At 42.6% G+C, this 24,177-nt stretch overlaps 1 protein-coding gene across 2 annotated transcripts; it reads right to left on the bottom strand.

Annotated features, from left to right (window-relative positions):
* Nucleotides 1–4,010: 4,010 nt before the first annotated feature.
* MRPS10 (mitochondrial ribosomal protein S10) lies at nt 4,011–22,555 on the bottom strand. Of its 2 annotated transcripts, none has more exons than XM_047734121.1 (7): nt 22,466–22,555; nt 11,858–11,922; nt 11,696–11,768; nt 9,264–9,400; nt 7,513–7,621; nt 6,130–6,219; nt 4,011–5,675 (listed from the first exon to the last, which is right to left on the bottom strand). In XM_047734121.1, exons 1-7 carry the CDS (start codon nt 22,511–22,513, stop codon nt 5,595–5,597), a joined length of 603 nt encoding a protein of 200 aa, XP_047590077.1. In that variant the 5' UTR covers nt 22,514–22,555; the 3' UTR covers nt 4,011–5,594. The 2 variants fall into 2 exon arrangements, with proteins under 2 accessions (XP_047590077.1, XP_047590078.1); XM_047734122.1 differs by having other exon boundaries at nt 11,696–11,765; nt 22,466–22,553.
* Nucleotides 22,556–24,177: the final 1,622 nt, after the last annotated feature.

Below are 24,177 nucleotides of genomic sequence, written 5' to 3'. Positions count from 1 at the left end.
TCTTCTCTCTTATTCACACAGCTTTTACTCCAACTGGATACTCATCCTTGTCACTCCAGGGAGAGGTGGTCACCAATGACCTACTTTCCTTACTCAATCTGCCAACAGATTCACCCCAGTTCAACCAATGAATTCCTTCCCCGAACCCTCCAGGTTTCAAGAACCCACAATCCTCTGATTTCACTCCAGACTCACTGACCGCTCATGTCCTTTGCTCGCACCTCCTCCTGTTTAACAAATCTCCTTCTGCTTGGGGCTCCCAGGCTTGTCGTCAGTTCTCCTCTCCCCTCCCCATGTTGCCGTCCAGGTGAGCTCACTCACCCCGACATTACAAACCATTGGCAAGCTGACAGCTTCCAAATCCCAACCTGCCAGCTGGACCTCTCTCCAGAACTCCAGATTACGAACCTAGCTGCCTACCAGACATCTATACTCAGACTGCAGACGCGCCAAAGCCAAAGCCAAAGCCAAGTTCCTGATTTACTTAGATGCCTCCCTCGAGCCTTTTCCACCTCTGTAACAGCATGACCATGTACCTGGCTGCTTAGGCCTAAAACGAAGAGTTGTTCTTCAATCTTTTCTTGCTCCCAGATCTCATTTCAATCTACCAGTAGGCCGTTTCATCAGCTTCACGTCCAAGCCATATTCTGAGTCCAACCACTTCTCATCATTCCTGCATCTGTCTAGGCCGTGTCCTCACACCGGTCCCTGCAGCAGGTCCTAACTGGTGTTTCTGCCCCCTTTCGCAGTGCCTACCTAGCAGCCCCAATAGTGTGTTGTAAAGATCTGATCTGTCACTCTCCTGTTCCAAACTTTCCTATGGCTTCCCATTCACACTCAGAATTAAAACCACGCTCCTTCCCACAGCCATGATGTGTGACACAATCAAGCCCTTGCCTACTTGGTCTTCATGCTCCTCAGCCCTTGTCCCCAGACACACCAAGCTCATGGGGCCTTACCATTGATTGTTCCTGCTGCCCGGACCGCTCTGCCCCTATAGCTTCACGTGACTGTCTTCTTGACACTCACCTCAGAGAGCTATTTCCCAAGCCCACCTCAAGTAGCCCCTCAAGTCACTCTGACACTATCCTATTTTATTTGCTTCATCATGCTTAACTCAATCTTATTCTCCCACCCCACCCCCCACTTATATGTCTTCTTTCCCAAGTCCAAGATCCTTGAGGAGAGGACTTTACCGTATACAAGGAATTTCCGGTGTCTACAACAGTGCTTGGCACATACACGGAACTCATGTACTTATTGAGTCGCTGAGCAAAGGGCTCAGCAAGTGCTGAATGAATGGGAGCTCTTACTCCTAAATTTTATAGAGCAGCTCCCTTGATTCAAGAGTGGCTGGGTTCATGGGTAGCTTTTGATGTGACATGGCAATGGGATTTTAGACCTGGAAGAGGCCTTGAAGATCCTGTAGCCCAGGGATTTCCATTTTCCCCACCACCTCACAGCTGAAGACAGGTGCCTGGCAGCTGCAGCGGCTCTGCACCCACAGCACCTTAACAGAGGGGTGTGAAGGGGGTGTCATCCCTGTCTTTTCGTGCTTATCGAGATTTAAGCAGTACTGAGGAGTGACTGCAGCACGGCACCCGTGCTCATGTTAAAGAACAATATGAACGTGGGGCGCCTGCGTGGCTCAGTCAGTGAAGCATCTGCCTTCACTCAGGTCATGATCCCAGAGTCCTGGGATCCTGCCCCATATGGGGCTCCCTGCTCAGCGGGGAGCCTGTTTATCCCTCTCCTTCCTGCTTGTGCTCTTTCTCTCTCAAATAAATAAATAAAATCTTTAAAAAAAAAAAAACCAAACTATGAATGAAATAACTCGACTTAACCTCTGGGTCAAGGAAACTACAATTCAGTTGGCTACTTCCGTGTGGGTCAGTTGCCCATGACCTGCCCTTAAATACCGCTGAGCTGTTGAGGTATAAATATATCATCTGAAAGAGGATTAGGAGCCATACAGGGAAATGATAGCTGGAAGCCAGTGACAATAGCAACGATTTAAGGAGGGCAGGGTTAGGAATTGAATGGGGATTTGCAGACAACGCTGGGGATCCCATGCAGTCAGCCGTAAGCCTGGTTCCAGGAATAATGTCTGGGAGCTACGAGCCGGAATCTGCTGAGCCCTGGACGGGCCTGGCCTGAAGCCCTACTGTAAATCGTCTCCATGCCAGTTGTCTTGTGACCCAGTGAGACCCCCCTGCTGAAGCCTCAACTCTCGGGTCGCCCCCCTCGGACACTTAGGACCAGTGTTGGCCCTGAGACCACAGGGATTACACTGTATATCATGCTTCCTGCCTTTATTCATACACATTTACACCTTTTATTCTTCAGATACTTTCTCCCTAATCAATCTTTTTTTTTTTTTTTTACGTCAGCTCCACCCACGCTCAGCCTGGAGCTCAATATGAGGCTTGAACCCACGACCCCGAGATCAAGACCTGAGCTGAGATCAAGAGTTGCACATTTGGGGCGCCTGGGTGGCTCAGAGGGTTAAGCCTCTGCTTTCGGCTCAGGTCATGGTCCTGGGTCCTGGGATGGAGCCCCACATCCAGCTCCCTGCTCAGTGGGGAGCCTGCTTCTCCCTCCCTCTCTGCCTACTTGTGATCTGTCAAATAAATAAATAAATAAACAAGAGTCGTATGTTTAACTGACTGAGGCACCCGGGTGCTCCCTATCTCTTTACTTCCAAGCTTTAGGGAAATGAGTACGTTTTGCTCACATACAAGGGGAAATGAATTTGGATTTTAGGTTTGAGTATTCTGCATTTAATACGTGGACATTAGAGTACTTCCTAGCCTTTCTAGACTGTCCCTGCCTTTACCTGGAACTCACACTGATTAGTTGCACTTTTGGTCTGTTTCATCTGTGCACTGGAAAGGTGACTGAGTAGGCTAGTCATAACTTGGTTTTCCCTCCTGTAAAATGGAGGTAATTACTGTAACTCCTTTATTGGGTTGTTATGAAGATTAAGTAAGATAGCATCTGTAATGACTACGTAAAATGCTTGGCATAATGGGTGGTGGTGATTATAATAAGCACATTACGTGTTTTCTCATCTAAATTAACCCTCGCATCAACTTCGGCAAATAAATAAGACTTTGTAGCCACTCTAAGTGTTGTCCTCTTGGAGATATGAGGTCCTTTCCATCTGGGTCTTAAATAGTCCCTACAGCACGCAAACACCTGGAGCTTCACGGGATTGGTACTGCTGTCCTGTAACTGCTACTCTGTAGTGGATGTCTATTATCCCCCGGGGACGACGCGAGGTGCTTCTCAGCGATCTAATTTAACACTCCTAACCTTAATAAGTAGGTATTGTTTCCTACATTTTCCTAATGAGTAAACTGAGGCTCTGACAGGGTTAAGTATTCCACCCAAGTTTAAAGCAGTTAGGGGGTTGAACTCTTACCTCAGGTCTGACTCCAAAGCCTGTGTTTTCTCCACTCTGCTACTCACTCAAGTTGTGGTAATACTAAGTAATATAATGTAGGAAAGGATCAATGGTAGCTTTAACAAGTAGAAATGCTTTAGGAAATTAGACTACTGGCTGAAAATAACTGCCATATGTATTTCCTGTGGCATGTTCACGCAGCCAAAGGAACCTGTCCGTGATTTGCTTTGAAATCATCAAAACCAGGCCCTGAATGAGTCTGATCTGTGGAGGTCAGTAACTTTAAACAGATGATAACATTAATATAAAAAGAAAATATATCTCAGAGCAGAGAGAACAACAATGAACCCAGGATTACACCTCAGTAAATAAAAAAACCCCTCACTTCCTACCTGCCTTGTGGTTCATTCCATCAGGTCCTTTTCTCTCATGACCTCCCTTCCCCAAAATATGGTACTTGGGTATTAATTCTGATTTTCGGAATAGGGATTTTTCTCAGGAGACCCAATTAAAAAAGTCCTGTCAGGATGAAGAAATTACCTTGTTTATATCAGGAAGTAGGCTTCAAATATGCCAAATACTTTTGTCAAAGAAATGCCACTTTTAGTTTATTTGTATATTCACCTTAAAACAAGATTTTAATATGTAATTTGAAGTGCTAAGCTAAGTAATCTGGTTTATAGACTGATTTAGTCAGAAACCAACTCTAAGGAGATGCATACCTTTGAAAGAGCTCACAAGGACCGTCACTGGAGGCAAGTTTGCATAAATCACCTTAGGATACAGTGATTAATATTGTCGTTAAAAAAAGGCTTAAATGATCCATATTTAAGAATTTCTTTTAAAGTAAAAAGAGGTCACAGATTGTGGCTTTGCTAGATACAGTTCTGTTACATCACTCTTGTTTTATTGACTAGTTCTTGATGTCGAGGCTTAGACCTGGGATAAGTGTGCCTTACACACTCGTGAATGACACCATCGACCACTGAGTGGGAAACTGAGTGAGGTCATGGGCACAAGGCTGTAACTCTTTTCATGTTAATGACAGCACTAGAAGTCTGATGCCTAAGCAGTGTGCATTCAAAGCACCGATACCTGAGAGTGGGCCGGGGAAAAGGGGCCCGGGATGCCAGTTTAAGGGGAGAAAAACTGAGAAGTCATAACGACCCCAAAGATGGGAAGGAAACAACAAAAAGACACGGATCAGATTGTGCTGTAGAAAGGAAACCAATCGCTCCCTTGGGGTTCCTATACCAGCAGTTCCAGCACATGGTAGCTTTGCCTCTTTCAGGCTTTTAACTCCGATTTAATTTCATGGAAAAGTAGACCTCTCCAAAGAGAAAGAATGCCATTTACCAAAAGAAAGAGGCCTTGTCAACATGGGGTTTAATAAGGAAAAATATTTATCTGTGCCCTGTACAGTTTTCAAAAGCCATTATTCCATTTACTGTTTGGTATTTTCTACAGTGCTAGTTACAGAGCTAACAAAAGCCTCCTGAGTGAATGAATCACAGGATGATAAAGGTGATACAGTGATTTCTCGAGAGCTCAGATTCCGCAACAGTGAGCCTTCCAAGCGGCCTGGTGAGGGTCTGGGCCACAAGAGGAGTTCAGTGCATGAGACGCTGCCCACTACATTCATGTTCAAGAATGTCACGCTTAAATGAGGTAAAATTTGGAGGTTACCATCCCTAAACTAGCATTTGCCAGCTAGCACTGAGGTAAATGGGAAGAACTTTAACTGTTCGGTGTTGAACTAACCAAGTTAACCAAAGGTTCCTTCTAGGTGGCTCAAAAGGGAAAATGTGTGTAAGGAATATTTCAAAGATTGACTTTCAGATGAAATGAAACAGATTAAAATCCGCACGATCTAATCACTGAACAGTAACAGAGTAACAAAATACAAACTCGATTCTCTTGGCGCACAGCAGTCAAAGTGGTTTGCTCACATTTGTTAAAATCAGAACTGAAAGGATGAGTGTACAGAAGAACAGGTCAAGTGGTTTTTTCACTCTAGTCCAGTGTGTCACTGAAGTTCGGCCCCTTGCTGTGAGCTGATCAGGGCATGTGCGGTCACGCGGGCTCCACGCAGCAGTCAGGTAGACTCATGGTCGAGCCTCTCTATCTCAACATACATTTCTGACCTCCTCTTGGGTCAAAGGCCAGCACCAGCAGACTCGCTGAGACTTTAGGACTTGCCTTCTTTTTCTTCTGGTACCGTTTCCCAGACTGGCTCCTTGATGTGTTCTGGTAACTGTTCTAATTTGGTCTAAAAACAGAAAAACAGAACTATAACATAATATGGACTTCACTGAACTCTTTGGCCACAGATGGGATTTATTCATTTTGTTCCCTCAAGTCCTCTTGTTTTCTTTTCCCCTCTCACTCCCCCTTATCTCTGTGTAGGGCTCTCCAACAAGGAGAAGGAACCTGGACGGTGTACAAAACACTCTCACACAGATCACTCGGCAATCTCCAGGGACTGCCAATGAATGTGGCCCCTCTGTCCACTACTGCTAAGGGGGAGGGAGACCAGGGATGGCTTGGGGAGGACGTGGGCTGCCGGCGCTGCGCAGGGAGGCAAGGACCCCCACCACGGCAGCAACTCAGCCCCCAGTCCGCCTCAGGCACTCCCCACCACTCCGCAGGCCGGGACAGGGCTGTGAAGTAGCAAAACAATAATACACACCTCCTACCAATGGAGCCAGAAATTCAAGTCATACCTTTGTCACTTCCATGGCAACTCCTTCAGGTAAGTTACGCTGAATATATTCCAAGTAGACATCTGCTGTACTTCCAGTTAGATGTTCTAACTAAAATTTCAAACATGAAATTGGTTCGTGATATGCTGTTAAAGCAGAAATTTTAAGTTTTTGTTTTTTTTTTAAAGTAAAAGCAGTATAGCCTTTTCTTTCGCTATGAAATCTTACACGGAATTCCAACTTTGTTTTTTTTAAGACAGAGAGAAAACGTGAGCGCAGGTGAGGGTGGGAGGGGCAGAAGGAGAGGGAAAGAGAATCCCGAGCAGGCTCTACGGGCAGCACACAGCCCAGCCTGGGCTTGATCTCATGATCCTGAGACCACAACCTGAGCTGAAATCAAGAATCCGACACTTAACTGATTGAGCCACCCAGGTGCCTCCAGAATTCCAGCTTAAAAGGAAAAAAAGTATTGGGGTGTCTGGGTGGCTCAGCTGGCTAAGCAACTGCTCTTGGCTCAGGTCATGATTTCAGGCTCCTGGGACTGACCCCACATTGGGCTCCCCACTAAGGAGGGGAGCCTGCTTGTCCCCCTGCAACCCCTCCTCCCTCTGCTCACATACAGACACATGCTGATAAATAGATAAAATCTTTAAAAATAAATAAATAAATAAATAAATAAAAATAACTAAAAATAAATAAATAAATAAGATCTTCTGGTTGATTGGAAGGGGCGAGCACAGCGCACTGGATACCTTAAAACCAGGGCTCTATGGAACCCAGCCGGCAAGTGCGATTTACCTGCATTTGTTTTCATGACATTTACTAATCATTTACTATGTAACGGGAGCATTCTAAGTGCTTTCAATAAATACCTCATTTAATCCTCACACTAAACTTACGAGATGCATACCAGAACCGCTCATTCCACAGATGCGGGAATTGAGGTGCAGACCACACTGCTGGGATGTGCCAGTACATGAACCTGATTCCAGAACCCTTGCCTCCTTAACCACAAGACCACGCTGACCCGATTGGATGCACAAACGAGTAACTGACGAATGAAAAACCTTCCTGTTTCCCGTTGTGGACATGGAAAACCCACTAGTGTGTGAGAAGAATCACTAGAACTATGTAGGAACTTAACTAGAATTTATGAAATATAAGCCAAATCCTTCCAAGGTTTCATACTGTATGAAAATTAGCATAACCTGCATTGCTGAGCTGAAGTACAAACTGCTCTGAAGGATGGCTGTGAGTCTCATTTCCTATCATTTACCTTCTCTCCAGCCAAAAGCCACCAGCTGACAGAAAGTCCACCCAGTCAACGTCAAAGGAACAGTTACGGGGTGCTAGTGTGAAACCCCGGGCATTTCAAAAATGCTTCAATGTCTGAAATTAACTCACCTCTAAACATCTGTAAAGTGTTCTCATTTCATACTGAACTCTGTGCTTCTTGAAAATATGCACTGATTTGAGAAGAGTAAATCGCTCTATTTTCCTTGGAGGTTCATGTCTGAAAAATCAATGGGCAAAACAACATACTAAGCTAAGTGATGTTAAAACCTGAGTCACCGATAGCAAAGCATGATTCCACAATTTCGCAGGCGGGGTTCATAATTATAGGCATTAGCTACCACTTACAGACTTGCAGCTGTCAAGACTGTCACGCGTTAACAACTGCTGTCATAAAGCTCAGGCCAAAGTAAACACAGCAGACGGCAAGGGGAACAAATATCCCACAGACCCAGAACTGAGCCTTGGCATGCAAGGGCAGAGTGTACGCCTCCGGCTCTTACCCGCCGTCCCCACCTTAGTCCGGTTTTGGCTAAATGTATGAACTGTGAAGAGTGGAACCAGTGCGTTGCTGCGTGTGTTGTTTTACGGAAATCTGCAAATCTACCAATAACCACGAAACTAAAAAGTCTATTATGGGAAAGGTGCGGGTTCCTTCTGTTTTCTTATAAAGCAAGCCTGGCAAAGCCCTAAATGGGCCTTGGTCAGCACCAGAAGGAGCAGGTGACGGAAGAGGTGCAGCAGTGCCCCCAACTTATCCATGGTTTTGCTTCCAGCAGTTTTAGCCGCCTGTGGCCAACCACAGTCCCGAAGCAGGTAAGTCTTTCTGAAAGAGTCCGTAGGTTAAGAGCAGCCTAACGTGACATCACAGTGCTTACAGCACTCAGCTCACTTTGTCTCACTGCTTGGGCAACTCATCATCTCACATCATCCCAAGGCTGAGCACAGTACAAGAAGGTATTTTGAGAGAGGGAGAGAGAGACAGCATATTCACGTAACTTTTATTATAGTATATTGTTGCAATTGTTCTATTTCATGACTGGGTATTGTTGTTAATCTCTTACTGTGCCTAATTTATAAATCACTTTAGCACAGGCATATAGGCATAGGAGAAAAAAACGACATGCAGGATTCAGTGCCCTTCCCAGGTCTAGGCACCGGCTGGGGGTGCTGAGTGCCCTCCAAGGACAAGGGAGAGACTACTATAGTTATACTTGACCCAGCAGTGATTTCAAGGTCATCAGAAGCTTGCCTTGCTCCTGCGTGAAATGACCAGGTGAGTGATGCTTCCAGAGGCAGTTTTGAAATAATAGCTATTAGCAAAGACCATCAGAGTCTAAAAAGATTAATTTTTCACCTAATTCACTTCCCTGCCCCACGGAGTCTCTAGACATTAGGGCTTCGTGGGTCTCCTTATGTCTGTGCAATTTCTAAAGAAAGGATTTCCTTTATTTTCCTTGTTCACTCGTTCTAGTTTTTAAAAATTCTAGTAGACAGGAATCCTGATTAGGATAACACAACAAACCTAAACTCTACCCACTCTGAGTTTCTATGCTACCTTAAGGCCTCAGACCTAGCTGGAATCAGCACCATTTTTCAGGTTGATCATGTTACAGCAGCTAATAGGTCAGATTAGGAAAGATCATACTTACATTTTATTTTATTTTTTTAGAAGATTTTATTTATTTATTTGAGACAGAGAGAGATCATGAGCAGTGGGGAGGGGTAGAGGGAGACGCAGACTCCCCACTGAGCAGAGATGCCCCCTCAGTGTGGAACTCAATCCCAGGATCCTGGGATTGTGACCCCAACAGAAGGCAGACACTTAACCTGACTGAGCCACCCAGGCGCCCCATACTTACACTTTAATAGAGATACCAAGTTCTTTCGCAGCAAGCACTGCAAAATATTCATAACTGTCCAATACAGCCTTATCATGGCCTTTTACTAAAACTGACAGGCGCTTATATAATGTATCTGGTTCATCAGAGATGGTTATCTACAATTTTAAAATAAAAAACAAAAGTTTTAGTTATGGTTCCTCTAGTATTTATAATTGGAAAATTTCATGTGTTATCCTCAATTGAACAATTTCAGAGTTTACTAATAAACGGGGTGAAAAATGTTGAGTAACAGCTTAATACTATTAGCTTAATTACCTAGCTACTTTCACATTCAGATCTCCACAATGACTCCTACAATCCGTTAAAATAAAGTTTAAATCAAAAGGACGTTCAAGCAACCTACAGTCACTAATGGAACCTTCTAACTTCATAATTATTGATATTTGATACTGATATTGACATCTGATCCCAAATACATAATGGGAAAAGATTTTGGGGTCTGTTAACAACGTAGCCTGGTGAGAAGGTCAGAAGATGTGGACTGGGAATTTAACTGCCACTTCCAGCTGAGTAAAAACAGGCAAGTCCCAGGATTTCACTGCATGACAGTTTGCTCGTATATAAAATAGGATCATCCTTATGCTAGAGTTCACAGCATTTCTGTGGCCAAGAAATAACAAAACACTGATGAAGTGCTCAGAAATTATAAAATGTTGTTACACAAAGGCAAGCTATTGCTATTCATATTTTTACTAGTTTTTTTTCTTTTCGATTTTGTTAGAGCGAGAGTGCACAAAGCACGGGACAGCGGCAGGCAGAGGGAAAAGCAGGCTTCCTGCTAAGCAAGGAGCCCAGTGCAAGACTCGATCCCAGGACCCCGGGATCATGACCTGAGCTGAAGGCAGAGGCTTAACTGAATAAGCCACCCAGGCATTCCTTATTAGGTTTTATTCATGTATGTTTTGCCTGCCCTAATAGAAAAATTCCTCATTTCTAATTAAAATGTTATGGCACTGACTGTACATTTAACTTCTCCCTCTTCTACTCTAATACTTAAAGATCTTAGGAATAATGGGTCTGACATTTCTGACTTTCTTCCAAGAGATGAATTACATTCACCTTCATTCGTCCATTAGACCAGTAATTTATCTTACTAATCCAATGATTCAGGGTTAAATTACTTCACTCCTGAAAGGAGATCTACTTATTAACCAGGAAGCTACCTAGACATTTACTCTCAATTACCCCAAATACAGTTGCTGGAAGAAGAGACTACGCTGATATTCTGTATCATAACTCGGGGGACTGGGGAAAGGGAGTAGAGCTCCAAGATGTGTTTTGACTGGTCCCTGTAAGGCTTTAAATATAATCTGAATCTGTTGTGATAGGAAAAATCAAGAGATTTTGAATAAAAATTTGGATTTCAGGTTAGGTTGGAAAACTTAAGACTTCACTAGTCTAACCTCCCACATGGCAACATGTGGCTGGAGTAAGTGCTAGCTGTCTCACTTATAAAGGGCACAGCCTGTCACTGTGCCCACGCCACCACCTTTCCTTACAGACTTGCCCATGAGAACACCTGGCGTGGAGGCCCAGGGTTCGTATGTACTTTCATGGAAAGAGATCCAGTATCTATTCAGTGAAAACAAATCAAAAGAGCAGTACATGATGTATAGCAGAATTCCAGTTTGGCGAGCACATGCATAGAGAGGATGGTTACACACAGACAAATGTCTAGAAGGAGTCATACTGAACGGTTAACAAGGGATTATTTTTGAGGGGTGGAACTGAAAAGATCCAGAATTTGTAAGGATTGTTTAAACCACAATTTACACAAAAACTGGGTTGATAAATTATGGTTCTTATTTAAAGGAAACAAGGTTACACAGCTACTTCTAGCTTTTCTTTGCCAGTGGTAATGCTCTTCCTTACTGTGAATAAGGACTGTCCAAGCCCAGCCTCAATGCCTTAAAGCGGAAACAAAGACTTGAAGCCTCCAAGAAAAACATTTTCTATAACATAATATGAAGTATTCTGCATCATTAATTATGACTACTCGTCACCCTGTGCTGAGCTAAAGCAAAAGTCTGCTTCTTCTGACAGTAATTAGTTAGTTGGGGTAAATAACCAATTCCCTGACCCCCTGAAAGATGGTATGAGCATGCAGGGACGTTAGAGTACTTCACTCAGGCACACTGTGCCCTGCCAGTATTCCAGAACAAAACATTTTTGTCCATAAAGTGTTTGGGAAACAGCCTCAAATGAAATACAGAGGAAAATCTATTGCTAATACAGCTCTTTATCAAGAAACAGGAAGTACATGAGTGCTGTGAACTGTGTAAACCTGGCAATTCACAGACCTGTACCCTGGAGCTAATAATACATTTTATGTTTATTAAAAAAATTTAAAAATTAAAAAAAAAAAAAAAAAAGAAATAGGAAGTACATACCTTAGGCTTGGTCAAATCCTTGGGAATATCAACGTGTAGGTTTGAAAACTGTACCCATCTCATACTGGTACTGCTATGTGTGGAAACAAAGGAAAAACCTAAGTGATATAGCACAAAAGCCCATTTCCTTATTCAATTTAGCATATCTAATTACATACTTACAGGAGAAAGCCACCATTTCTGGCTGTACTGCTCTTAGAAGAGTTTATAGAAAAATTCCTTGAACCCTAAAAAAAGCGGGGAGCATTTTTTAGAATTAAAGTCAATCCTTAAACATTCAGTTTCCACTAAAAAAAAAAAATTAAAAGATGTACAATGCTTCAAATTAAGGACTCATTATTTCAGATGAAGATACTAGGGTAACTAAAATGCCAGATTAGATTTCATTTAAAAACAAGAAGACAATGAAAGAGTTGATAATCAAAACAACTTCTCAAAATACTACAGCATCTCTACTTCTTAAAGCTTCACAGTATGAACTTTTTAAAAAAGCACTTTACACAGACACACACAAGCAATTCTCACACTGAAAGAACATCTATGATTTTAAGTATGTGGACATCAAGGAAAAAGTGACTTCATTTTCCCATTTTTTTAATGTACTACAATATAATACTTACCCTGCCTATTTCTGAGTAAGTCTCTTTTTAATTTATTTATAAGAACTGAAGTAAGAATTCTAAAGTACCCTTTTTGCGAAGCTTTCATACATCTTTCTACTGTAAGTTTCTTGGCTTAGCTGGGAGATTTATAAATAAACTGAAATACAGTGAAACACACATCATCTTACACCACTGCTGTACCTCATACTCCCAACAATCCAGCCTTTCCACATCCTTTATTGTCAGCTCCCCCTGGTGGACAAAACTTCTAGCTGCAAGACACCTACGGTACTATACCTAATAATGTAATTTGCCATCTGTTTCCCCCTTGAGCTTTCCTGAGATTTAAAAATGTAACCTGGGAGGGGTGTTGGGTGGCATAGTCAGTGAAGCGTCCGACTCTTGGTTTTGGCTCAGGTTGTGATCTCAGGGTTGTAAGATCCCAGCCCTCTGTGGGACTGTGTATTCAGCAGAAAGTCAGCTTAAAACACTCTCCCTCTGCCCCTCTACCCCATGCTTGCTCAATCTCTTTCTTTAAAATTAAAAAAAAAAAAAAAAAAAAAAAAAAAAAAAGATTTTATTTATTTATTTGAGAGAGAGAAAGCAAGACTGAGCAGGGAGCCCAATGCAGGGGCTCAATTCCAGGACCTTGAGATCATGATCTGAGCCCAAGGCAGACGCTTTACCGACTGAACCACCCAGGCACCCCAATAAATAATCTTAAAAAAAAAAAAAAAAAAAAAAAAAAAAGTAACCTGAGAAAGTACAGTATAGTTAGATCCTGAAAAATACTCAGAAAATGAAAATAACACTTCAGTACAAGAAAACTTTAAACAACTGGGGGTCACCTAAGTATGTTTTAAAAGCCTACTTACTTACTCTTAACTTATTGTCCTGTGCCCCCCCAATGCCATACCCAAGAATGGATGCAAACCAAAACTTTCATATTCTCCCTTGGATGAAGGGAGAAAAACAAAAAGAAAGGATATTAGGCAATACAATACAAAGTAGTAGGAGATGAGTGTCGTTTGCTCACACACGATCACAGTTCCTCTGCCTCCCTCCTTGCATGTACGCCAGAGATCCCACAATCTGTGTGCAAAAGCACCACAGGTCTGGGCACCTGGGTGGCTCAGGCAGTTAAACATCTAACTCTTGATTTTGGCCCCCCGCCTTATAAAAGGGGGGGGGGCACAGATCTAAGCAATAGGATACTTTCCAGTCATATTCTCCAAGTACAAACCTCTACTTTTAAAAGTTGGAGCCTAGGGACCTGGGTGGCACAGTGGGTTAAGTGTCTGCCTTCAGCTCACGTCATGATCTCAGGGTCCTGGGATCGGGCCCCACATCAGGCTCCGTGCTCAGTGGGCAGCCTGCTGCTCCCTCTGCTTGTACTCGCTCTCTGGCAAATAAATAAATAAAATCCTTTAAAAAAAGTGCTGTTATAACCACAAATCAACTTTTTAAAAAATATTTATTTTATTTATCTGCGGGGAGGGGAAGAAGGAGAGGGAGAGAGAATCTCAAGCCGACTCTGCACTGAGTGTGGAGTCTGACATGGGGCTCAATCTAACGACCCTGAGATCCTGACCTGAGCAGAAACCAAGAGTTGGATGCTTAACGGACTGTACCACCCGGGTGTCCCCAACAGGAAAAGATGTTCACTGAATCTTCTACAAGAAATGATTACCTCTTGCAACTCAGCCAATGAAAAACCATCACTCTGAGCTCTTGTTTTCCACTGGACTTTCAAAACCCCTCCCAACTTCTTCCTTTTTCTCCTTAAAATATTTCTCTTCTTTGTTTCTGGGACTTCTCCATGGTTTTGCAATAACTTGCATGTCCCAAACTGCAATTCTCTGTCATTCCCAAATAAACCAATTTTTACTGGTAAAATAACTTTCATTTTTAAGGTTAACATTATTTGGTGATCAGAAGTGGGATCCAGAAATATTCAACAACTTCGAGACTGGTGAGCGAACAGGTGCCAGGGCACACAGAGCCAATGAAGTTCACTGTTCTCTTACCAACCCTGGAGTTGGAGGCTAAGTTTTTCCTGGACTTCCAGCTCTACTCTCTGCGTTTTGAGCTCTCCAGGATCTGTTTTAAGGCTATGTCCTTTCAGAGAGTGCTGGTCTGACCTTTGGACTGACTTCTCTTTGGAACCAGACAGTTCCTATTGGAACTGTGCCTGCTTGGAATGGAAGTGTGTTAGTTTTGGGCCACCTCCTTTCCAGAACTGGGCTGTTCCTACTGGTTCCGTGCTGGCCTTTGGTCCGATTCCTTTGGAACCTGGATGTTCCTGTTGAAACTGTGTTGCTGAGGAATTTTTCTTTTTTTACTCTAGAGAAAAACCTCTAAGAAACAGGATCCCCGTCATTAAAATGATTTGAGGGCAGCTCCCCTTCTGAAACACTGGTGGTTTTATGTTTAAAAGCTGTGGTTCTTCCTCCTGACCATCTCTAACTGTAGTTACTGACTTAATCAAAAGAAATTTAGAATTTCAATGGCCATTATGGGGAACTTCTGATTTCCTCCCAACTAAACCAGGCAGCTAAGTCTCTAAAACTGTCAAAACTGAATGGGATGCCTGTTTTGATTGGTATCTTAGAGCTTCCAAACATTATCATGGAATCTAAAATTGCCTCTCAGCAAAATACAGCAAAGATAAAAATACTCCTGAGGTCTGAGGGACACCCTCCCTGCCCAACTCCCAGGAGTGTGGCAGCTACTTTATGCTCAGTGCTCCCCCCCCCCCCCCCCAAGGTGTCATCACCCTCCTTCCCCTTGTGACACCTCCAGCTTCTCCACACCCTCAACCTCCCTGTTCTAATTCTCCCACCAAACTTTCTTTTGCATCCGAACCTCAACCTGCTCCGTCCTCTACTAAACCTATCAAAACCTGCCCCTTTAAAGTTAAATCTTTTCACTTTAAAAAAAATTTTTTTTTTTTTTTTGGAGAGAGAACATGCTTGTGCCCAAGTGAGGGAAGGGGCAGAGGGAGAGAATCTCCAGCAGACTTCCCGATACGGGGCTTGATCTCACAACCCTGAGATCACGACCCTAGCCAAAATCAAGTTGGACATTTAACTGCCTGAGCCACTTAGGTGCCCCTAAAGTTAAAATCTTCTGAGGATCCAAATAAAACCCAAATTTCTTATGTTCTCTAGAATGATGCTGAATTGAGAGCCATAGTTGAAGTTTCTTGTAGTGACTGAGAACCCCCACAGGTTTGCAGAAAGCATTTCACATAGTTATAAAACTTACCAACCTGGTTTCTCAGATTTTTTAGAAATTAGTCCATATGCATGTTGATGAGGGCTAAGCCAAATACTGGCTATAGCTAGCCCAATGGGAAGATCTCAAAAGGAGTTTAGAGAAACAGACCCCTAACTTTTGCTAAGATGCTAGAACATTTGCTGGAAATCTCCACCGAGCAATTACAGTAGCTTTTCCTAAGCCTGTTGATTGGACCGAAGTTCAGTCTCACATACAAAGCCTTATGACCCTGTTCATGACTACCGTAATTGATTTCAGATTGTTTTCAAGGAAAATTCTGGTCTCCTTTTTCATGTTGAATCCATCAGAGTAGCATTTAGCTATGTTTCTTAATGGGCTGAACTGGGCTAACTCTTTTAGGTAAAAAAAACGAAGATGGAGTGGGAAACTACGTCCACTTCTGATTTAGTTAATTTGGCAAACCAGCTTGCTAGTACCCTAGGGCAGTCACATAAAAGACCACTAAAATTCTTAACTTTCTTCCCATCCTTTTCTTCATTTTTTTTTTTTTTAAAGTAGGTTCCATGTCCAGCATGGAGCCCAATGCAGGGCCCAAACTCATGACCCCAAGATCAAGATCTGAGCTGAGATCAAGAGTTGGACAGTTACCCGACTGAGCCACTCAGGCATCCCTAAATTCTTAATTTTCAACTCTAACAAATGAAGGCCCTTAAACAAACCAAAAACTTTCTAGTTTCTGCTATTATTGCAAAGAGCCAGAATACTGGAAAAAAGGTTACCATCATAAGTGCTCCAGGTGTCTTCAGCCCTCTATAACCAGCCTTTCCAATGACTGCGAGGAACTATAGGGCCTCTTCCCCAAATTCCCTCTCGATTGGCTCAGAGAAAACCACTGTTCAGTTCAGAAACAAAATCTTTGTCCTTACTGACACCAGAACTACACTCTTGGTGCTCAGTCCCAGTACTGCAAAGCAGTTCCTCCCTGCCTTAGAGTTCTAAAATGGTTCAAACAACTCTCTAATGAACTTCACCAGTTTCCTGTCTCTGAACCAGTTCCCGTTGGTCTAGGTCCACTGGGATATACAAACCCTTTTCTCCTTAGTTCCTCTGCACCTAGTCATTTATTGAGCTAAGACTTTAAAAAAAATTTTATTTATTCATTTTAGAGAGAAAGATACAGAGACACAGCATGAGCAGTGGGAGAGGCAGAGGGAGGGAGAAGCAGATGCCCTGCTGAGCCAGAAGCCCAACCTGGGACTTGATCGAAGGACCTAGAGATCATGAGCTGAGCTGAAGGCAGATGCTTAGCCATCTGAGGCACCCAGGTGCCCCTGGGGCAGGACTTTTTTTTTTTTTTCTTTTTTAAATATTTTATTTATTTATTTGACAGAGACCACAAGCAGCAGAGAGGCAGGCAGAGAGAGGAAGAGAAGGAAGCAGGCTCCCCGCTGAGCAGAGAGCCCGATGCAGGGCTCGATCCCAGGACCCTGGGATCATGACCTGAGCCGAAGGCAGAGGCTTTAACCCACTGAGCCACCCAGGCGCCCTGGGCCAGGACTTTTTTTAAATAAATGTATCATGCTGGAATTCCTTTCTCCCAAAAGAGGGAAATAATTCTAGAATTTGACAGTAGTAATCAAAATGGCCGACAAGGTGAATTAAATGACCTTTCGACATCTTTTATTTGCTCCATGTCTGTTAGCACTGTGGTTGCATCTGGCGACACTGTCCCTACTGGCACAAATCCTCTTTCTGGACAAAATCCTCAACTGATAGGTAGAATCTACAGAGAATTCCCATAAAGATTCAAACAGATCCCTCAACCCTCTCCCCAGAATTGATGAATACCTTATAAATAAAGAAGCCCTGGAAGGCATCAAGCCTGTAACAGAAGATTACAAAGCTCAGGGCCTTATTATCCCCTGCACTAGTCCTAGTTACTACCCCTTTTGACCTGTGAGAAAACCCAATGGCCAAGGATGGAGGTTTGTCTAGGGCCTCTGAACAATACACTGTTATCCCTTGGCCCCCTGTTGTTCCTAACCCCCACACGCTGCTGACAACCATTCCCAATGAAAGGCAATTTTTCACTGTAACTGAAAGGCAGAGTGTATTTTTTAGTATTCCAGTTGGTAAGGATAGCCAGTATCTTTTTGCTTCCACTTGGGAAGGTTGGAAAGACACCTGGATAGTAAGGCCTCAGAGTTGCACAGAGTCCTTACTTTTCACCAACCTTAAAAACAGATTTGGATGACTAAGTTTTCTGTAGGCTCTACCTTGTTAGGCAGGTGATTTGCCTTTCTGCTGCCCTTCTCAAATCTCTTCTCGGTAAGAGAGCATCTACCTACTAAAGCTTTTGGCTTTGGCCTTAAAAGGAACACAAAGCCTACAAAGGGAAAAACTACAATTTGCTCAAACTCAGGTTCAATACTTAGAGCACCTGATCTCAGATCAAGAACTACATTTGGATCCAGGAAGGACTCCTACCATCCTGAACTTCCCCAAACCTAAAAGGAAGTGCCAGTTACAAGGTTTTCGTGGACTGGCTGGCTGCTGTTGAAATTGGATTTGGAAACTTCTTTTATGGCTCACTCTCTATATGCTCTACTAAAAAACAACAACAACAACAACAACAACAAAATAAAAACAAAAAACAAACCCAATCCTATCATTTGGAAAAATCAAGAAGACAAAACTTTTGGGACTTTAATAAAGCCCTCTGCCCTCAGACATCCTAATTACCAACTTCCTTTTACTCTTTGTACGTGGAAGGGAAAGGAACACCCTTGAGAGTACTCATCCCAAAACAAAGGGACCATGATGGACCCATCGGATATTGTAGCCAATAACCAGACCCTGTAGCAGGATATTCCCCTAACTTCTGAGCCATTCCCGCCACTGCACTTAATTAAGGCCACTGAATAAAAAAAAAAAAATCAAGGGATTCCCCTTTAACTATCCTTGAATTTTGGCTAAGGGTAAAGCTGCAAATTTATACCAACAGTCAGTATGTCTTCGGGGTAGTTCATAATTTTGGACTGTTAGGAAGCAGTCAAGAAGTTTCCTGGACACCTGAGTGGCTCAGATGGTTAAGCATCTGCCTTTGGCCCAGGTCATGATCTTCATGTTCTGAGATCAAGCCCCACGTCAGGCTCTAGCTCAGTGGGGAGTCTGCTTCTCCCTCTCAGTCTTTCCCCCTGCTTGTGCTCTTTCTGTCTCTCTCAAGTGAATAAATAAGAAAATCTTTAAAAAAAAAAAAAAGTTTCCTAATCTCCAATTTATCCCCATGATAAATTAACATTCCCACTACTAACCACTGCACATGCATTAAACCATCGGTCTACTGACAAAATGACAGCATCACTAACTAATATTTATGGGGGAATTTTTTTTTTTTTTAGAGAGAGAGTGAGCATGGGGAAAGGAGAATGGGGAAAGTCAAAGGTAGAGGGAGAGAGTCTTTTTTTTTTTTAAGATTTTATTTATTTGACAGATCACAAGTAGGCAGAGAGGCAGGCAGAGAGAGAGGAGGAAGCAGGCTCCCCGCTGAGCAGAGAGCCAGATGCAGGGCTTGATCCCAAGACCCTGGGATCATAACCTGAGCTGAAGGCAGAGGCTTTAACCCACTGAGCCACCCAGGCGCTATGGAGGAAATATTAGTAAGGGTGCAAAAAATATCTACCTCACTCATCCCACCTGTCCAAAGTGCAATGGAAAGAAATCTGTTTGCAAGAATTTCATACTAGTTCCCCACCTCATGGATATAATATGTTTTAGTCATGGTTTGTATGTTTCTCACTGAACTAAAGCTTTTCCTTTATAGACAGGCCACTGCTTCTTCTGTGGTTAAAATTCTGTTAGAAAGGATTATTCCTACTGGGGAACCCTTCTTGAGCTTCAGAGTGATTGGGGAACCCATGTTACTAGTCAGGTGCTTTTAACAAGTCTGTGCTGTTTGGCTGGTTTTATAACACTTTCATTGTACATATACCATCTTCAGTCCTCAGGGTTAAACTCACTAATGGTACTATTAAGATTTAACTGGCAAAATTTGTAGAGACTCTCCCAATACCTTGGCCGAGAGACTGTCATTGGTCCTTCTGAATCTCAGATCCACCCACTCTGGAACTCAGACTCACTCTCTGAGCTAGTCACAGGATGTCCAATGCACCTGGTCCCTGCCTCCTTGACCCACAACTAATAAAAGGATATATACTTCGTATTATAAAGGCCTAATTACATCTATTAAAAACAGCCATAATTTGGTCAAGCAATCTCTTCACAGTGCACTCCTGGGAGACAGACCTTAATCATCACACCTTGCAACCTGGAGATTTCATCTATTGGAAAAGGTATGTCCAGAAAAACTCCCTTTAACCTCGCTGGAAGGGACTTCATCAGCTACTGCTAACCAACCCTTGTGCTGCCGAACTCCAAGGGACAGACTGCTGGGTTCACATGACACATCTTAAGAAAGCATCAAACACTGACTGGACCTGCCCACCATCTGATGAACTAAAAGTAAAGATTTCCCAAAACTGAAGTAGATAAATTTGAAGAAAGAGCTTTTTAAAGATGTCCAGGCCAGGCCTGTATACCTTTTCCCATTTACTTCTACTATCTCTTTTGTGGAAAGAAAATGCCCTTGTCTGCATTTTGCAAACCCTCATGAAAGGGGGAAACCACTTCCTTTGATTATGGCCTTTTGAAAACAGTCGCATCATGATCCTGGGTCAAAAAAACCTTCCACATGCTTTTTCTGAAGGGTGAGACAGTTCAACATTCACAAGTCTCCTTGTTCATCTGGACTCTTAACTGACTCTGGCATCTTATCCAAATTCACGATCTCTGGATTTGCAAGCTTATGCGCTGTATTATTGGATGACATTTGGTTCCAAACAGTTCTTTTGGGATAACAATAGTGCTTTCATTTATCTTTGAAGTTTTACTATTTTTGTAAAAAGTTCATTAGCTATTAGCTTCATGTTTATGACTACACTGTATCTTCCCAAATGCACTCAGTTAATTCTTTCAGAGTGATCTTGCAGCCTTCACTATTTTGTCTTCATGGCTACGTTAAGCAGGGACTTCAGGAGGCATTACATGGCCCCAGGTTTGCCTTTGTAGGGGTAACTTTCCTCCCCTAAGTTGGAATAAGTGCCAATAAATATTTCAGTTGGCTACCTTCAGACTTAGGGTAGAACCATCATACAATCTGAAATTGTTACAACACTTCTTTTGTTTTGTGTAATTATTTAAGTTTTGTACTTAGCCTGTCCAACTTTTGTAAAAACGATGTAACCAATAAGGAGATGATCTCCAATGCTCATAAGCTTGATAATGTCTTGACGGATGGAAATGCCTGAGCATTCTCCCTGCCACCCATCCTTGTTACTTGAATGAGACCTCAGTAGGTTTCCAATCTATAGCTTCCCTCAGACATAAGACATGGCAACCAGGAAAAGTCCTTCCTGGCACTGAGGGATACAACCACTAAACATGGAAACCTGACTCCCCAATCAGCAATGCTTTTGGAGAAAGATCTTAATCAAAAGGAGATGTAAAAATGAAGGGAAACCTCACTCAAGTAGAGCTGGCGGCTAAAAGGAGGACCCACACTACTTAAAATCATTTACAGGAAGAACTGCCAATTACAGGCCTCAAGAGAAGAATCATCAACAGAAAAGAAAGATCAATTACAGGCCCCAACAGAAGAAGATGTACACTGAATCTTCTACAAGAAACTGACCACCCTGCAATTCAGCCAAGGAGAAACCATCTTCACCCTGAACTCTTGCTTTTCTCCAATGGACTTCCATTCAGAACAGTCCCTCCTAACTACTTCCTTCTTTGTAAAATAATGTGCCTCTCCTTTATCTGCGGACTTACCTATAGTTTTGCCATAGCTTGCATGTCCCAAATTGCAATTCTGTTAATTCCTGAGTAAACTCATTTTTGCTGGTAAAGTAATTTTTATTTTTAAAGTTAACAAGAGACTTACAAAAACAGAAAACACAGCCACTCTTATAACAAACTCTGAAAAACTCAGTTATCGCTCCATAAAAAAGTTAATAAACATAAGCTAACTTTATTTTTAAATGAATAAGCATTTTTAAGACTCTCAGTTTGATTTTCTAATAAGCTACGTAACCATAGCTAAAACCCACAAAAACAAAAGCTCTTTGGAGTCCTCAACCACTTTTAAAATGTTAAAGAGGTAGTGAGACTAAATATTTTGAGAATCACTGCTTGTTCTTGCTTTGTCTCCAAAGAACGGCAAAAAGAATCCTTAACCCATTCCTAAGACTTCAGAGACTCTCATCTAATCTCACAACCTCCAGCTATCAGAAAAGCATCACAATTTGGTTCCATGAGAGGTCTAAGGCCTTGCACCAGTTCAGCTCCTAATTTTACTGAGGCAATCATTCTCTGAGCTTCAGTTTATTTTGTAAACCTGAAAGCAGGGCTTTGAAACATATGCTGTTCAATATTCTTTCCAGCTGACATACTGTGATTCTTGTTCCCGTTTTTGTCCTGAATCTTTTCTTTTCTTTTTTTTTTTTTTTTTTTAAGATTTTATTTATTTGACAGAGATCACAAGTAGGCAAAGAGGCAGGAAGCAGACTCTCTTCTGAGCAGAGAGCCCAATGTGGGGCTCGATCCCAGGACCCTGAGATCATGACCTGAGCCGAAGGCAGAGGCTTTAACCCACTGAGCCACCCAGGCGCCCCTTGTCCTGAATCTTATGTTTTACCCCGTGAGAGAATACGAAATAAAACCAGCCCCTTTCTCGCCACCTTCCGGCAAAGCCCCAGGATGCGGAATAAATATCGGGAGAAAATTCCAGATGGCCACAACGACATCTGGCAATCAGATTTTGTGGCTACTAACATGTTAGCTGGCTTAGCACCCCCAGCCCGCCAGGTACCTGCCAGAGACGCCGGCACATGGAGCCGAGCGCTCCCCGCGCCGCCATCTTGCCTCCAAGGCCTCCCAAGACTGCTTCCGGGGTCACGGCGGCGCCCTCAGGCCATAGAGTTCCGCTAAAGGAGAGAGTGTAGCCTTGCATTCCGGCTGAGAAACAACCATAGAGACTTTATTCCATGCTTTTTGAGGGTGGGACTGAGAATACAGCTGGCTTCCCTAGGGTTGGAGGACTAGCCGATGCTCCGTATTGATAACATTGCATCAACCCATGTCTAGATTGTTACCAAGTTCCTTAAATGTTTCCTCTTCAAATCCTGTTTGCCTTATGTAGCTCCTGTTTTGTTGGAGGCAACATAATACGTGCTTTGAAAAATATATGTTAATATATTAGCAGCAATTATTTCTGGGTAGTGGATTATCAATGGTTGATTTATTTTCGTATTTCTGCATTTTTAAAAATTTAACAAAATTTGTATTTCATTAAAAAGAAAAGTACCAGGGGTGCCTGGCTAGCTCGGTCAGTGGAGTGTGTGTCTCTTGATCTCAGGGTTGTGAGTTTGAGCCCATGTTAGGTGTAGAGATTACTTAAAAATAAAATCTTAGAAAAGAAAAAGAAAGAAAGAAAAAGTACTTTACTTCATTTCAATAGCCTTGCTATGTTCTGTAATCCTATATTCCTTTCTCACATCATTTCACATTTTTGTGCCCCACCCCCTGCCATCCTGCACAACACTGTCCTACAGGTCTTCTGAAGTCTTCATTTCCTTATGTTACTTTATTTAGTATTTCAGAATTTACAATTGCTGCCATTACCCAGTACCACAAACAAAAAAGTTTTATAACTAAAAAATGGTTATTAATGCCCACCATAATTTAGCTCCAACCCTTTTGTACTGGGGTTTGTTGTAATAGAAGTCTCCTACATTTGTGTCATTCTCTAAGTTTTATTTTCCCCAGGTGTTTTCACAGATGCAATTCAGCATAATGGAAAACTCTAGACTTATAATTGGGAGATCTGGGTTTACCACTTAGCTGAATGACTGTGGGCAAGTTACTTGCCCACTCTGAGCCTCAAGTTTCTCATATATCAACTAAAGATTATAATAATCGTTCCCATTTCAAATAATTGATATGCAGGATAAATGAAATACTGATGTGTGAAGGTTTGGTATAATGCCCAGCACATAATGGTGCAAGGTAAATATCATCCACTATTTGCAACATAAAGTTTCTTCTGGGGCACCTGGATGGTGCAGTCGGTTGAGCATCTAACTGTTGGTCTCTGCCTGGGTTGGGATCTAGGATTCATGGGGTTGAGCCCTGCATTGGACTCTGTATGTGACCAGGAGTTGGCTAGAGATGCTCTCCCTCTATAACCCTCCCAGCCTCAATCAATCAATCAATCAATCTTTCTATCTTTCTATCAATCAATCAATCTTCTACCTCACAGGCCTCGCAAGATTGCTGAGTGGATTAGGGATGCCTGGGTGGCTTAGTTGTTAAGTGTCTGCCTTCAGCTCACCCATGATCTCAGGGTCCTGAGATCGAGTCTTGCATCAGGCTCCTGTTCAATAGGGAGTCTGTCTCTCCATCTGCCCTCTCCCGCATTCTCCCTCTCTCTCAAATAAATAAATAAAACCTCTTAAAGAAAAAGATTGTTGAATGGATTAAAAATAAAAAGATCAAGTTTATGAGAATATTTTGTACCACCTA

This window comes from Lutra lutra, chromosome 6 (genome assembly GCF_902655055.1).
Source record: "Lutra lutra chromosome 6, mLutLut1.2, whole genome shotgun sequence".
Taxonomy (NCBI): domain Eukaryota; kingdom Metazoa; phylum Chordata; class Mammalia; order Carnivora; family Mustelidae; genus Lutra; species Lutra lutra.
The sequence above is the reverse complement of the archived record's forward strand: the minus strand, read 5'-3'. Positions and strand labels throughout refer to the sequence as shown.